Source organism: Sinohyriopsis cumingii, chromosome 2, assembly GCF_028554795.1.
Source record: "Sinohyriopsis cumingii isolate HCF-2022 chromosome 2, ASM2855479v2, whole genome shotgun sequence".
In the NCBI taxonomy this organism is placed as follows: domain Eukaryota; kingdom Metazoa; phylum Mollusca; class Bivalvia; order Unionida; family Unionidae; genus Sinohyriopsis; species Sinohyriopsis cumingii.
Window position 1 is genome coordinate 49,327,195 of NC_142962.1, and position 14,417 is coordinate 49,341,611.

The 14,417-nt window shown below is 33.3% G+C and overlaps 1 protein-coding gene across 3 annotated transcripts in view; it reads left to right on the plus strand.

Annotated features, from left to right (window-relative positions):
- The window catches only part of LOC149804804 (TNF receptor-associated factor 3-like), a 222,455-nt gene that overhangs the window by 180,097 nt on the left and 27,941 nt on the right, over positions 1-14,417 (plus strand). For all 3 annotated transcript variants that reach the window (XM_089944776.1, XM_089944769.1, XM_089944787.1), the window contains 2 exons: positions 2,761-2,835; positions 14,041-14,160. In XM_089944776.1, the coding sequence (XP_089800902.1) occupies positions 2,761-2,835; positions 14,041-14,160 (195 nt within the window). The remainder of the gene's footprint in view (positions 1-2,760; positions 2,836-14,040; positions 14,161-14,417) is intronic.

Below are 14,417 nucleotides of genomic sequence, written 5' to 3' on the forward strand. Positions count from 1 at the left end.
TTTTCAAATGTTACCTAAAATGAAATTGTCAATTTTTTCTCTATTGGTGCTTTCTTTATCTTTCATTATCATATTTCTATCAATAGCTTACACTATTGATACACTAATTTTGTTTCAACACATACATTTGAGTTTCCTTGTCAATTTAATTGCATTGATAAAATGTTACATGCCAGTTAATATGAGAAAACATTGTTGCAGAATTGTTGTTTTTTGCTGATCTTTGTTTACAGTAATGTCAGATGCAAGGGTACAAGCTTTGTCCTAGGGTCAGAAATCGACAAATTGTTGATTTCCACAATGAAAGTATATTCTAAGCAGTTAACTTTGAAGGCTGTCACTTTAACCAGGTGTAAAGATTACATTAGCCTATATTCTCAAAACTCATAGTTTGTAGTTATATGCAAATTTAAAATCTTCAGGCCTATGTCAGTTTTGATATGTTTATCAGAATTTTTTAATGTAATGTTCCAGTCTGTCAGAAAAGTATCTGTTACTTATTGTTCAGAACTTGGAATAAGCTTTTACAGAATTAGGAAAGATTCAAAATTTGTTTAAAGTATCTTTTAGGCATGCAATTCAGTTATCACTTTTATTTGATTTTCTTGAAATAACTGTTTATATGCAGTATTTAGGATGTTACTTTACAAATATTTTAATTCCAAACCGGTACTTGACTTACTTAGCTAACCTTAATTATTTAATTGGGATTCTTCCAAATTCACAATAAAGGATCTTCCAGCTGCCTGTCCATGTTTTGAATATGTTTAATTTTTTATGGGTTTTTCATTAGTGTATAAATGAAAATTGAGACCATACATTTATGAGAGTAGAGGGATTTTATTTTACTTAATCCTTGTATTCCGACTGAAGAAGTAAAATATGTGAGACCAGAAAAATGTTTCAGTTTCAAGAGGATTTTAGTGTAAAGAGGTTTTGGTCTTGTATTGTTATTTGTATATCATCACTTTTTCCAGATTTGTTGTATATTATTGATTTTTATACACTAAAATGAAGGGATTTTTTTTCTATTACTTTGCTCTGCATTTTGAGCATGCAAAATGATAAGGTGATTATTTAGAAATTTTAAAATGCATTTCCATAGCATCAGTTGCCCTGTCAATTTAAATTGTGCTTATGGTGTTGCCAGAGTAAGGGAGGCCATCCATAAACTGCAGCCATAATGTAATTTAAAGCTGCTGCTGATTTGAAATGGTGGTTGAAGTAGCTAACACTGGTATAATGCATACAAGGCAGAAAGTCTTGCAGAGATTTTACTTCATCAGGTCGATCTTGTTTTGAATTTACCTAATGAAATCCATTCTTGGGTAATGAAACTTTTTTTACGTGTATAGCAGTTCTGTGTATATTGTATGAAAAGTGTTTTTGTGATTGGGACGATAGGGGTTTCCATGGCTACAGCATTTCCTATTGCAGCTTATCACACAGTACAGTTTTCCTTTAGTAGGTGCAGTGTCATATTTTTTATATCACAACGTGTTACTCATAATTTTCTTTGATTCTGATTGGTCCAAATTAGCCTATGAAATTATTATGCATTATTCTCTTTACTGATGGGCTGCGATCATGGGAAAACCTCTCTAACTCCGCCTTCTGGAATTTGTTTTTTTTCAGTGAACATATTAGCAGCCATTTTTCAACTTGAGTCACGAAAAGGAATAAGGAAAAATGGCCTTGTCTGTTTAAATATGAACAATTTATCCCATAGGGGTTTCTTATGTCATGTATAACAGCATCATCATATGAACAGTGGCGTAAAACCCCAAGACAAGAACAGCAACAAGAAGTAAAACTAGGGTAATGCATAGATGATTACTGGATTGTCAAGTGTAGGTGGAGGGGGGACAATTGATCTGCAACATAGAATCCACCCTATATACAAGCATTGTTGAAATGTTAACTTACAGAAGTAAATAAACTCATCTCTGTTCACAGAAGAATATGGACATAAACTGGTCTCACAACTGACAAAACTTTATCCAAACACAGCATATTTACATAGTAAATATGTAATGTAATGCAAATCTGACTCAGAAAGAATTTTTTTTTTATGTCTTCTTTATAGTCTCTTGTTCCAAATCAAATACTGCAAATATCCAGTCACAAATACATTACAATAAATATGGGAATTTCTGCATCCAGTAATCCTATTTCACATGAATATTGCAGCAATGTAATATTTAGTTTTGAAAGTACACTATAGGGTAAACATGGATCGTGTACTATAGGCCTACTCTAACCAGTACTGTGTACCCTATCAAACAATGGGACACCACATGCATTGGACTTTTTGTGTTGAAAAATGATTTTGTCTTTGTTAAATTGTTTTGAGCTCATTCAGATGAATGCATGTTCTTTGATTTATAGATTCTAAAACAGTATAATCCACTTTTACTAGTTAAACTTTGTTTGGGACTATTGTTTATGCACAACAAATGAAAGTTGCAGCATCTGTCAGAATGCACAAAATTATTCATTCTTCTTTCTATCTAAATAATTTCCACTGAAATAAAACTATGTGATAAAATGAATTTCAAATTGTTAATAATTTAATATTAAATTTATGAAGCTCTTTGAATAATATCCAGCTTTTGCTCGCCAAGGTTAGCAAAAGCTGGACATATTCAACTCATTTCATAAATTCAGTATTAAATCATTACCTATTTGAAATCCTCTTTTTTACTGGAGGAAAACAAAATGGACATTTTTAGGCTGATGTTCCCGCTTTTTTTTTTACAGATGCAAGGTCACCTTGAAAACTGTCCTAGGAAACCTAAGGAGTGCAGATTTAAAGCAATTGGATGTCCATACATAGTAAGATTTATTTATGAAAATAGAAACTGAAGAAGAATGTTACATTTGCTAATGGATTTGTAATATTTTTAATAGAAGTGTTATAGTTTTTGGTTAAAAAAATACTTTTTGGTTATTCTAATGAAAATTTACCAAACAGTAATGGTCATCTCTTTAATGATTGTTTGCCTGAGCCTGGCAAAATGACTAGGACTACAGGAGACGTTTCACTAAAAATTGGAGTAAAACCTGCACATGACCAACGCTCAGGGAACCTGATGAAAATGGTGTATAAACAGGTTGTCATTATATACAGGTAGACATGTAGATAGATTTAAAGACCATGCATGGTCAACAGGAAGTCTTACAGTTCACACATATAACTCAGTGGTCTTAAACTAAGTAACAGAAAAGATCAAAACCCAAAACGTTTTGTAAAATTCAACAAATAATATATTTACATAGAATACAAAGTGAAAATTTAAAAGGAACTTACAATATTGTGAATAAAATCCCAAATAGTCCTAAAAGTTCTATCACAAGTCCAAAAGTTTAGAGTATTCTGAATGAATTCCAGTGGTGTTCCAGATGAATTGCAATGTTGAATGTACTGATGTGGTTTTAACCTGGATTATGCTAATGTGTCAACAGTCTTAATTGATTACAGTGATATAATCTGAAATGTCTTTCAGTGAATTCACAATAATTCCGAGATAGTGAATTAGTCCTCGAGTCAAAGAGTACATTGTAATACCAAGGAATAATATCAATCAATAAATTAAATCCTTTCAGATGAAAACGGGACACAGCAATAAGACTGATTTTACTTTATGTGTTAGGATAGGAAGTGAAGAATTTCCTTTTATTTCTTCCATATATAAAAACCTAAGTTATTATATGAAGGCCAGGATCTAGGTAAAAATTTCATTTCTAGAACATTCTAAATTGTCATTGTCATTTTTTCAGGTCATATTACTAAAACTTAAGTAAAAAACTTGGCAAAGAGCAGGTACACCAGGAATTCCCAGGTGGAATACCCATGTCCTAAATTAAAATTCATCTTAACCTCTGAGTAATAATAATCTTAATATATGAATCAAAATCATCAAAAAAGTATTAGCTATGTGAAATGTTCTTTACAAGAAAAAAACACAAGTGAGTAGTCCAGCAGGCCTCTACCCTCACTTACTGTGTTAACAAATTTTCTGTATTCTTGGGCATGCTATTTTTCATTTAAATGATTTTTATATCTTTTATTGCTTTAAATGCAGACCTGCCAACCTTTATGATTTTGCCATAAGTCTTACGAAAATGACCCTTCAAATACAGACTTATGGAATGAAAGCAAAACACTATGGAAAAATTATTGTTGCGAAAAAATCCTCTTAAAAAGTGTTAATAATCAGTACAGAAGAATGAAAAGCAGTATTCAGATTCTTGTGAATAAAAGCAGGAAGGGACACAGTTAACATTTTTTGGATATCATGAGTCAGTTTGAGTATGTCTTGTGGCAGGAGATATAATTGTTGTCATGTGAAATGGAGAAAAAAAACTCCAAGCCTTAGGTCAAGTTGAGAAATAGCAACAAGCCATTGAGCTGCTTTGGGTTTGGACTGAATTTTGTGCAACTGTACTAGTGGTAAATAAGGTCTATGTGTACTTTACAAGCATTTCATTTGAATGTAATGTTTACCTTTGCTGCATGTTTCGAATACTTTTACAAAAGCATTTTATGAGATTTTGTTGCACTTTACTGAAAACTGGTCAAACTTTCGGGGAAAACACCGACTGCCTTACTGAGATAGTCTCTTCAGGGTTGGCAAGTCTGTAAATGTGCGGTCAGAAGCTGTGATTTTTTTGTTATTCTCTTAACATAAAATGTATTGGTAAATAGATAATACTTGATTTTTCAGGAAAAAACACATTAATGCCTGTGGAAGTGATGTCACATTATTTCTACCTACAGTGTGACCCCACTATAGCATGCTCCATTATAACACGAATTTGGATCTAACACAGTATTGGCATGGCTCCTGCAATTTCATATACATGTATTTTCTTGTACAAAGTAAAAGTAAAAAAAAAACGTAAAACCTTTATTATCATTTTGGGGAAGAGATCGCATATGAATAATACAAGACAATCATGGTGTGGCTCCTGCAATTTTATATTTATTTTTCTCGTACATGAGAAAATTAGTTTTTTCTTCTTAAAGATAAAAAAAAATAATGTCTAAAAGTTTTTTTCAGGATTCGCGCATGGCGTCACCAATGTTTCAAACTGAGAATTTTATCCTTATTGCCAGCAAAATGTACCATCTGGCTATTTTTGTTGTTGTTGGCAACATTGTTGGCTGTTGAAACTTGTATGTACAACCATTGGTTTGGAGTGGTTTTGATATAAAATGCATTGAAATTTACCTATTGTTACGTGAACAAATTCTTTGTCCATATTGGCAAACCATCTTAACAGTGCCTTGTTATATCATTATGTTGATATCTAGCATGAGTACTGTATGCTGTGAGATGTCTGCTTTTTTGTGTGTTATTGTTGACATTTCTGGTAGCGGAGATCAACCGGATGAGACATTATCTCATAATCAATTTTTTGTTTGATTTTTGGCCACTTGCTAGTAATTAATATATTTACATAGACATTTGTATATGGATCGTAAGTAAAATTCGTCTTCTTTTCACTCAGAATTAAATCCTTCAGAACACTCATTCTCTGTAGTAATTCCTGTCATCAGACCAGAACACCTGCATCTATACCATCCATTGACCCTTTTTTTAAATTTCTGCTGCATGGCAGCATCACTCCACTTCCACAAATGTAAAAAAAAAAAATTACTTTTTGGTCTATTCAATAGACGGGGAGAAACAGTAACTAAAATCAACCAAACGAAGGCCAATCCATTTTTTTTAAATGTACCCAGATAAAATAGTTTGCTGAAATTTCAAAGAAAACATTACCTTTGAAGCACTGACTGTTCTGAAACATACTAAACAAATGGAGAAAAAGATCAGTCTCAATCATGCGATACAGTTATTTGATGTTGCTGCCACAATAAAAAACGGGCATTTGTTTGGTTCTCCAAAGCTGTCCTTTAGTGACTTAAATAACGCATGCACCCTCCTTCATCAAAGAAAGCCGACTACAAACTTCAATAAAACAAAGAACCTTTCTTCAAAGGAAGTCAGTACCAAACTTTAGTAAAACCAATGGAATCTGATGGATGGTTTCATTTTCCAACGTGATTGGAACATGTTTACAGTGCCATGAAAGTTTCCCTTTTGCAGGGAAAAAAAGTTTATGCTTACGAACACCACCAACGACAGTTTAAAACTCAAACTAACTTTTACTGACTTGGGACATACTAAAAAGTAAATGTTCTTCATCATTCATTACGTGATTGTGTTTTGTTTTTTTATCCACTGAATTCAGACCTATACGACCTGTAACAAAATCATTGAATATTTTAAAGCTGTGTTTGTGCATATTTTTGATGGAATCACTTGTATTGTGGATTCAGTGTATATGATGAGGTTTACCGGTGAGTACATGGTGTTGATACTCTATTCATGCTATACGTTAGACATGTATATATATATATAAACAGTATACATGTATATGTACCAATGTGTGGTTCTCTGAATAAAGTAAAATATTATATATGCCTTTGTTTTCACTACAGGTGTATTTCTCATTTAATATGCAACGATTTAAGATGATAACTGTGCCAATGAAGCATGTATGTTTGCACCTGTATTTATTACCTACCTACCCCCCACCCGCAAGTTTTTTAGGATACATGCATCATTTTCTTCAGCTAACTGACCTGGTTGCTTATAACACGGTTCAATCTATAACACTGTTGGATTCTCTGGCTCCCAACTACCATGTTATAGTGTGGTCACACTGTAGTTTTATGCTTTATAATTTCACGTAGGAAAACTATATTTTCAATGACTGATCTGTCTTATTTTTATGCCTTGCTGCATGACTAATATAAAAAAATATGGTATGTCAAACACTGTTACATCATAAAATTTTTTTTTTTAAAATGGATGAAAATCTTGGAATAATCCCCCCAGTGTAGTCTTAAAATCAGTGTCATTGCAGTTGACTCTCAGTTGTAAACAGCAGCAGCAGCATCACTGTTGGCCTAGCAATAACATTATGGACTTTGAATCCAGGATTTGTAGGTTCCATCCCCCACATATAGCCTACTACATGAGCTTTATACCCAAGGTCTGAGGGGCTTTTATGGCAAGTTACTGGTCTTGTGATCAGTTGTCTCTCATTGCATATGTTCTAATCCCACTTGTACATGAGAAAGTTGCCATTTATTTGTGTAAAGACAATGCTTCTACCCAGGTGGTCTTTGTTGTCTGAAAGGTACTTGGAATTTTCTTCAACAGAATAACTGGCTGCCATGTATAGATTCTCTTGAGCTGGAAATGGTGTAAAATCCATAATAAATTCACCAGTGCTGAGGTCTCTTCTTTTAATTACCATGGGTGTTGGAGAGACATAAAACACAAAATCAGCTGTGGCCCCATGTGCCCATGGGGTCTACAGTACCTGCCTTTACTGATGACTTGCACGTCATCTCCATCAGTGTGAGATTGAGTCTCAGATCGACCAATGTAGAAATGTGGGTTGGTGGCCTTGGGGGGGGTCTTCTTCCACCAAATATACTGGCTGCCACGTATAACCAATCATTTGCTGAAAATGGCATTAAACAACAAAAAAAAAGCAAGCCAAAGCAAATAAACCATCTAATCGACAGAAACATTAGCAGCAGAAATACTGGTTCATCATTGTTGCCACAGCTGTATGAGTTTATCAATTTTGACCATAGTAATTGTTTGTAAACCTAAGAATATCGTCATTTATGTTTTTCTAACATATAAAATCATTATTGGTCTGTACAAATGGATTTATATGTAAGTAGTTTGTGTCAGTTTTAAGGGTGATTGTATTAGATGGAGAAGCCTTGAGTAAAACACATGCCACCAAAAATTTTACATTTTTAACTCACAAAAATCTAACTTTTCTCTAACAGTGTCAATTGTTTTGATGAGAACTGTCTATTATAGCTATTCAGGATATATTTATCAGTATCTGGAGATTTGGATAGTCTAATAAATATTTCCTGGTCAGTATCATTGTCAAGAGCTCTTTTTGCCACATCTACAGTAACTGCACAAGCAGGGTATAAATTAGAGAGTTCAGTCTCAACAAGATCAACTTTTTTGATCCAACTAAGGCTTGTCAGTTACAAATGGATTCACTACAACCTTAGCTCCAGCTAGGTCATTGCCAAGAAATAAATGAACACCCTCAATGGGCAAAGAAGTCACAGCTAGGTCATTGCCAAGAAATAAATGAACACCCTCAATGGGCAAAGAAGTCACAGCTAGGTCATTGCCAAGAAATAAATGAACACCCTCAATGGGCAAAGAAGTCACAGCTAGGTCATTGCCAAGAAATAAATGAACACCCTCAATGGGCAAAGAAGTCACAGGTCCTGACCTCAAGTCTGATGACAAATTTACACAATGGAGAGAAACACTGAAAAAAATGATATCCTACTCCCTGAATAACACTTTCACTTGAAGAAATATTCCTCATATAAAGGTAAAGATAATAAGATAATTAAAAAAAACTCTGAGAAGCTCCTATGTCTCTTAATAATTTAATCGAGATAGGCCTGACAGAATCACCTACAAGTGAGATAGAACCTCTCAACATGAATGGTTCATAATTCTCCATAATAAAATCAGACTGGGGTTTGTTTGACCCAGCATATGTATTGCTTTCAATACATGCCCATAGACCTCTTAGAAACAAGAGCATTTGAAATGGCTTTTGTCTTTATTCTGCTGCTTATTTTCAATCTGTAGGAATCAGAAATAATGTGCCTTATTGTCTTACAATAAGTGCATGTAGGAAGAGATGATTACTAAACCTTGTACCAGATTGTGATTTGGAAGTACTTGAAAGGAGACTGAGATACTTTTTCATCAAAAATCTGCGAATAGGAAAACTTGTTGACAGATTGAAACTTTATGAATCAAGGAATATTCATCAGCTGTACCAGCAGCATTTTCCAAAGTTTTGACCTTATGGTCATTAAGGTAGGTCTTGATGTCACTGGATGCAATTCTTGAACTCTTCAACTAACGAGTTGTCTAAGGTTATCATAATCTTTATCAACCTTTTTAGATGAGAACCACCTATCAAATTGTCATGCTTTTTCTCCATGCAAATTCAACATAGGTCTGGTCAGTTGATTTTCTACAGTTCCAAAAATCTTTTCGATATGCTATAGGTACCAACTCATAACCCTTCAAGATACATTCCTTAACCACGTACATAATTAGCACTTTGTTGTACCAACAGTGAGGTGTAGACTTTACAAGCTTTGCTAATAGGTACACTTTGTAATAATAGAAAATGGTCTAATGGCCAGTTCACATTTTCAGCAAGTTTTTCAAAATGAGAAAAATATTGATCTGCCTTCTTTTTACGAGTGGTACTCACCTAATATTTCTGGTAACATAAAAACCTGAACTTGTATGTAAAAGAGGACAGTGCTTTCGACTTTCTAGATTTAATTCTTTTAATCTAAATTGCAATTCCCATTCTGCATTTGCATTTCTCTTTTTTTTTTTTCTCTTTGCATTTGTGTATCTTCTCTCTCTCTCTTTCTCACCATTCCTCTTTCTGCAGCTGCAACTGCATTTGTATGCTTTCTCTTTTTGAAGCTGAAGCTTTTTAATTCTATTTCCATTTTATTAAAATTTCAGTTTTATTACTTTCATTTCAAAGCCAAATAGAGACTTCTTAATCAAATCCAAAGCACTTATCCCAAAAATTCTTTTCCACCAAATATTGGACAAAAGTATTTTTTATTTCTTGCTTTGTTAAAGAAGCCAAAAGAAGCTTCAGAAAAATCGTGTTTTCTGGCAAGCTGGAGCAATTCATACTTTTTCAAGTATTTTAACCCTTCCTTGGTAGGATTTATAATAACGTTCTCTGCTTTCTATGACACTGGGAAAGCTTGTTGGTTTCACTGAAGAGTTCTCAAATAGATGAAATCAAATTATCAGAAATTGAGAACATTCTGAACCAAAAGTGAATTTAAATTTCAAATGCAGTTTTAATTTCTCTTAAATATTTTACAGAAATTCACATCCCAGACAAGTGCCCCCATTTTTCTATTACAACTCTGTGGTGTTAAACTAAGTATCAGAAGAGAGCAAAAATCAACAAGTTTAGTAAAATTGAATAAATACCGAGTGAAAATTTGAAAAGGTCTCACAGTATTGTGCAATGAAACCCAAATAGTCCTAAAAGTCATATCACAAGTCCAAAAGTATAGAGTATTCCGAGTGATAAAAAGTGGTGTTCCAAATGTCTTGAATGTGCTATGTGGTAATAGGAATAGTTTGAAGTGCTTGCAGTCTTGATGTATCATAATGATATAATCCAAAATGTTCTTGAATAAATTCACAATAATTCAAAATAATGATTTAGTCCGAAATTTATCAAGGAAAACTTTGTAATTCCAGTGAATAATTTGAATAAATAAATAAAATCCTCTGAAGAGAACTGAAAGACTGATTCACTGAACTGATGTTTAGATATGGAGTGAATAATTCTGAAGTATATAATATTTATATAAAACGCTAAGATCCAATATCAGAAACAGTATGAGGGTCAATTTCCCATCAAATTCTTAAACATCTTGCTTCTAAAGCATCCATAATTTCTGAAACAAACTGGACCTTGAACTCAACATCTTTAAACATCTTTTCCTCCAAGTAATAATGAGCTTATAAAATAATCTAAATTCATAAACACAAATTGGATATGAAATATGTTGTTTTAAATAAAAAGACATTAGTCAGGTAGACCTTTATCCTCAATTACTGATCAAGGTCAAGTGCACAATATAGATATACATAACAATAAACTTTATGGTAAAAGTGTCAATTTTATCTCTTAATATTTTAACTTTTTATTCAGTTCAGTACCAATTTGGAATACATTGTGATCTTAGATTAGATTTATTCTTATGGTGTGTTGTTTCTTGGGTTATGCTCCTGAGTGGGAATCAAAGGAAATACCCTTATTAGTCACTTGTATGAATATAAAATACTTAGAACAGTTTACCTTTTTAGCAATTTTGATGTTGTTATGGCTTCAGTGTTATTCTTAGAACATAATATGGTGGCTATGCATGATGGCCAGTATATATTTGGTGGAGGAAGAACTGCAGGAAAAAAGTACCTATGGGAAGCTACTGGGAAGCTTTCTCACATACCCACATTTGCTCAAACAATCACAGATAGAGGTGAGATGTCAGTGATCTGTAAAAACAAGCACCATAGACCACTTGGCCACCTAGGCACTTTTGTAATGCATTATTTTTCAGTTTCTTTTCTACATTCGGAAACTTTCATGATTCACAGGACGTTACCATATTTATAAGCTCTTTTTCTGTAAAAGTAGTATTTTCCAGTTCCAATGATGTTTGTGGTTCATTTTGGTTTTGCAACAAGATGGAAGTAATTTTTTTAATATAATTTAGGATACAATTGGGTTTCATATGGAAAAGTATGTCTTGGCAGTACCTCAGGGAAGCTTGATAAAATGCTTAGGTAACAGATCATTTATAATTATCTTGTTCACAGTGAAAAGCAGCACGTTCTTAGTAGGTTGCACAGATATGATGGCTATATAAACTGGTTCTTTGTGTGCTGAAATCATCTTCATTATTTATTATATATTTTGGTACCTTTATTAAGTGTGGGTTTTTGTAAATAATGCCAGTAAACTTTTTGTCAACATCAAATTGTTAGACGAATGTTTTGGCAACAGGCTGGTTAGTACTTAGTATCATTGCAAATGCAAGCATCATTGTGATCTTCATATCCCAGACTATTAATAGGATTGTGTAAAATGAAATGTACATATCTTGAAAACTAACAATTAACATTTCATTTACTTAGTATATTCATTCAAGGTACATATGAAAGCAGCATTTTTTAAGAAGTAGGACGCCTCTTGGATAATCATTTTTCTGATATTTAAATACTTGCTGTCTCAGTGGACCTATGGCAAGGCAGATATAACCACACCTGTCACTATAGTAAAAGTCATTCAGGTCATGTATGCATTCTGTACTATTGGTAATTATTTACTTTATTTGCTTCCTCCTACATACATATTTCTTCGGAAGTTCATTATTTACACACCTTGATAAACACATAGGGCAAAACTCAAATGTTTAAGTACTTGGACAATTTTAGATGAAGTCAACCTAATCCAGCACAAACCAGGTTGAATGTCATGTGCTGTGATGTCATAATGAAAGCTACATGTTTTGAAAATAAAATTCGTACTACCCTATATTGTGAAAATTAGACCCAACATGCTCGTCTTCACCCAGTTTAGCACCTGGCCACAATTGTAAATTCCACAGTGATCAAAAAATTTCATCTGGAAATTTTGTGATTACAGTTAAGGTGCAAAGTATTCAATGTCCAGGATTAATAGGCTTGGTTAAACTATATAACCATTAAATTTTAGAACAGCAATTAACATTTAATTTAAGATGAGTTAATGACCACATCAACATACACTATAACATAACACATTGTATAAAATAGAGTAATTTGTTTTAACAATTGCTACTATCTAAAATAGTGTTTGAGTATATCCTGATAATTTCATGCAAAATGATCAAGAAATGTTCAAGTTATGATGATTTTAATATTTTTATGATTTAAAGTGGCTGTGATCTGAGTGACATATATTAGACCAGACATGCTTTCAGAGCTCTGTAATTTCATGATGTCTTCCCTGTACTAATAATAGAATTGGTCAGCAGTCCATGTATATTATCATGTGTTGGAGTTTGACATATGGTGCTAGGTTACTTCTTATCTTAGTTGGAATCTTAAATGATCCTATACATCCCTTTCTCCCTATCCCACTATTGCTCCATGGTTATGTATCTGGATGGGGTCATGGGGTTGTAAATGTAATGCATGCATGTCTTTTGATATTAACTTAAAATGTTACTTTTTAACTTATATCACTTCTGCTCTTGGATTAAGTGGTCACTGAAGTGTACTTAAAGTGAAGGCTCTGTGTATGCAGATCGAACTTTTGTTTCATGAGAAATTTGTCAAATTTGAAAGTGAGGCATTATTGTCATTAGATTAGAGGGTCAAGTCATTTTGTTGGATGCTGAGAAAATTATCTGTATAGTGGCAGCAAAAATTGGAGTTGCCTTTTGTGACAGGGATAGTTCAGTATCTTAATCTATTATTTTATTTGCCTGTGAATTAATCCTTCCTCTGATGAAAAATGTTAGTCTTTGAGCAAAGGTACAACTAAATTCCTGTTCATCAGGGTCAGAAGTTATTCATTATTTACAAAATTTGTTTGAAAAGGCATGTGAAGATTCATTTCATTTGTTAAAACAATAACTGCATTAAGTTTCTTTTCCTTCCTGGTTCACCACAGGCCTCTTGCATAAGCAGTTATTTGATCTTTGTGAGTTAGGCAACTGGTTAATGCACATATTGTTTTAAGTGGGAACAGCGGTCTGATTATACAAGTTGGTTGAAAATAGATCCAGTCCTCTGTTTCATGGTCACATGCAAGTTATTGATTAGTAGTGAAATTAGAATTTTTGTATCTGCACAAAACAAAAATAAGTGATTTTGGTTTATTTTAGAGTCTGTGCTGATTTAGCATACAGGATGGATTAAAGTGAGCAGGATACAGTAATCTCGTATGGAACATAACCTTGGGAGAGAACAACATTTACAAATATTTGTTGTTGCTCAACATTGCTCAAAACTAAATCTATTGATAACATATTATTATCATTACTGAAACAAATAATAATAGTAATAATTACCATAACAATGATAATGGTATTTGGTTGATGGTATTTGTTCAGAAAGCAAGTGTGAAAGGTGGACCTGGATACAGAGGTCACCTGGGTACAGAAGACAGTTTGACTTTAACCATGGATGGCCACCTTTGGATTTGTTTGACTGTATTTATATAGCATATTATTCCTTACTTCAAAAACCCATGTTTTGGGGCCATAGGTTTTGCCTTTTTATATCTCAACAGCTTTTTCAGGTAACCTTTCATGGGTTTCTTAAAACACAGTTTTCATTTAACTATATTTAGGGCACTGAGGAGGAAGTTTCAAACCATGAAATAAACGACAATGTGCGCCACATGGAGATACTGTCAATCTTTGTGACTAACACAGACCTTACAAGACTAGAGCTAACAAAACAGATACAGGTAACATTTTGTTTTATATTCCCTAAAATTACATGAATTGTGTAACAGGCAACTCATCAGTAGGCAGTCTTCACACATCTATCCAGTGTGACACAGACCATCTGATAATGTGTTAAATGATGCAGAATGTGTAATTGTTGCCATGATCATTTTCTGAAGAGTTCACCTGACCTGAAAGTTAATGTAGCTCCCTTTAACCCTTAAAGTGCTAGTCGCGACAATAGTCGCGCTCATGTTCGAGGTCTTGTAGTGCTTGT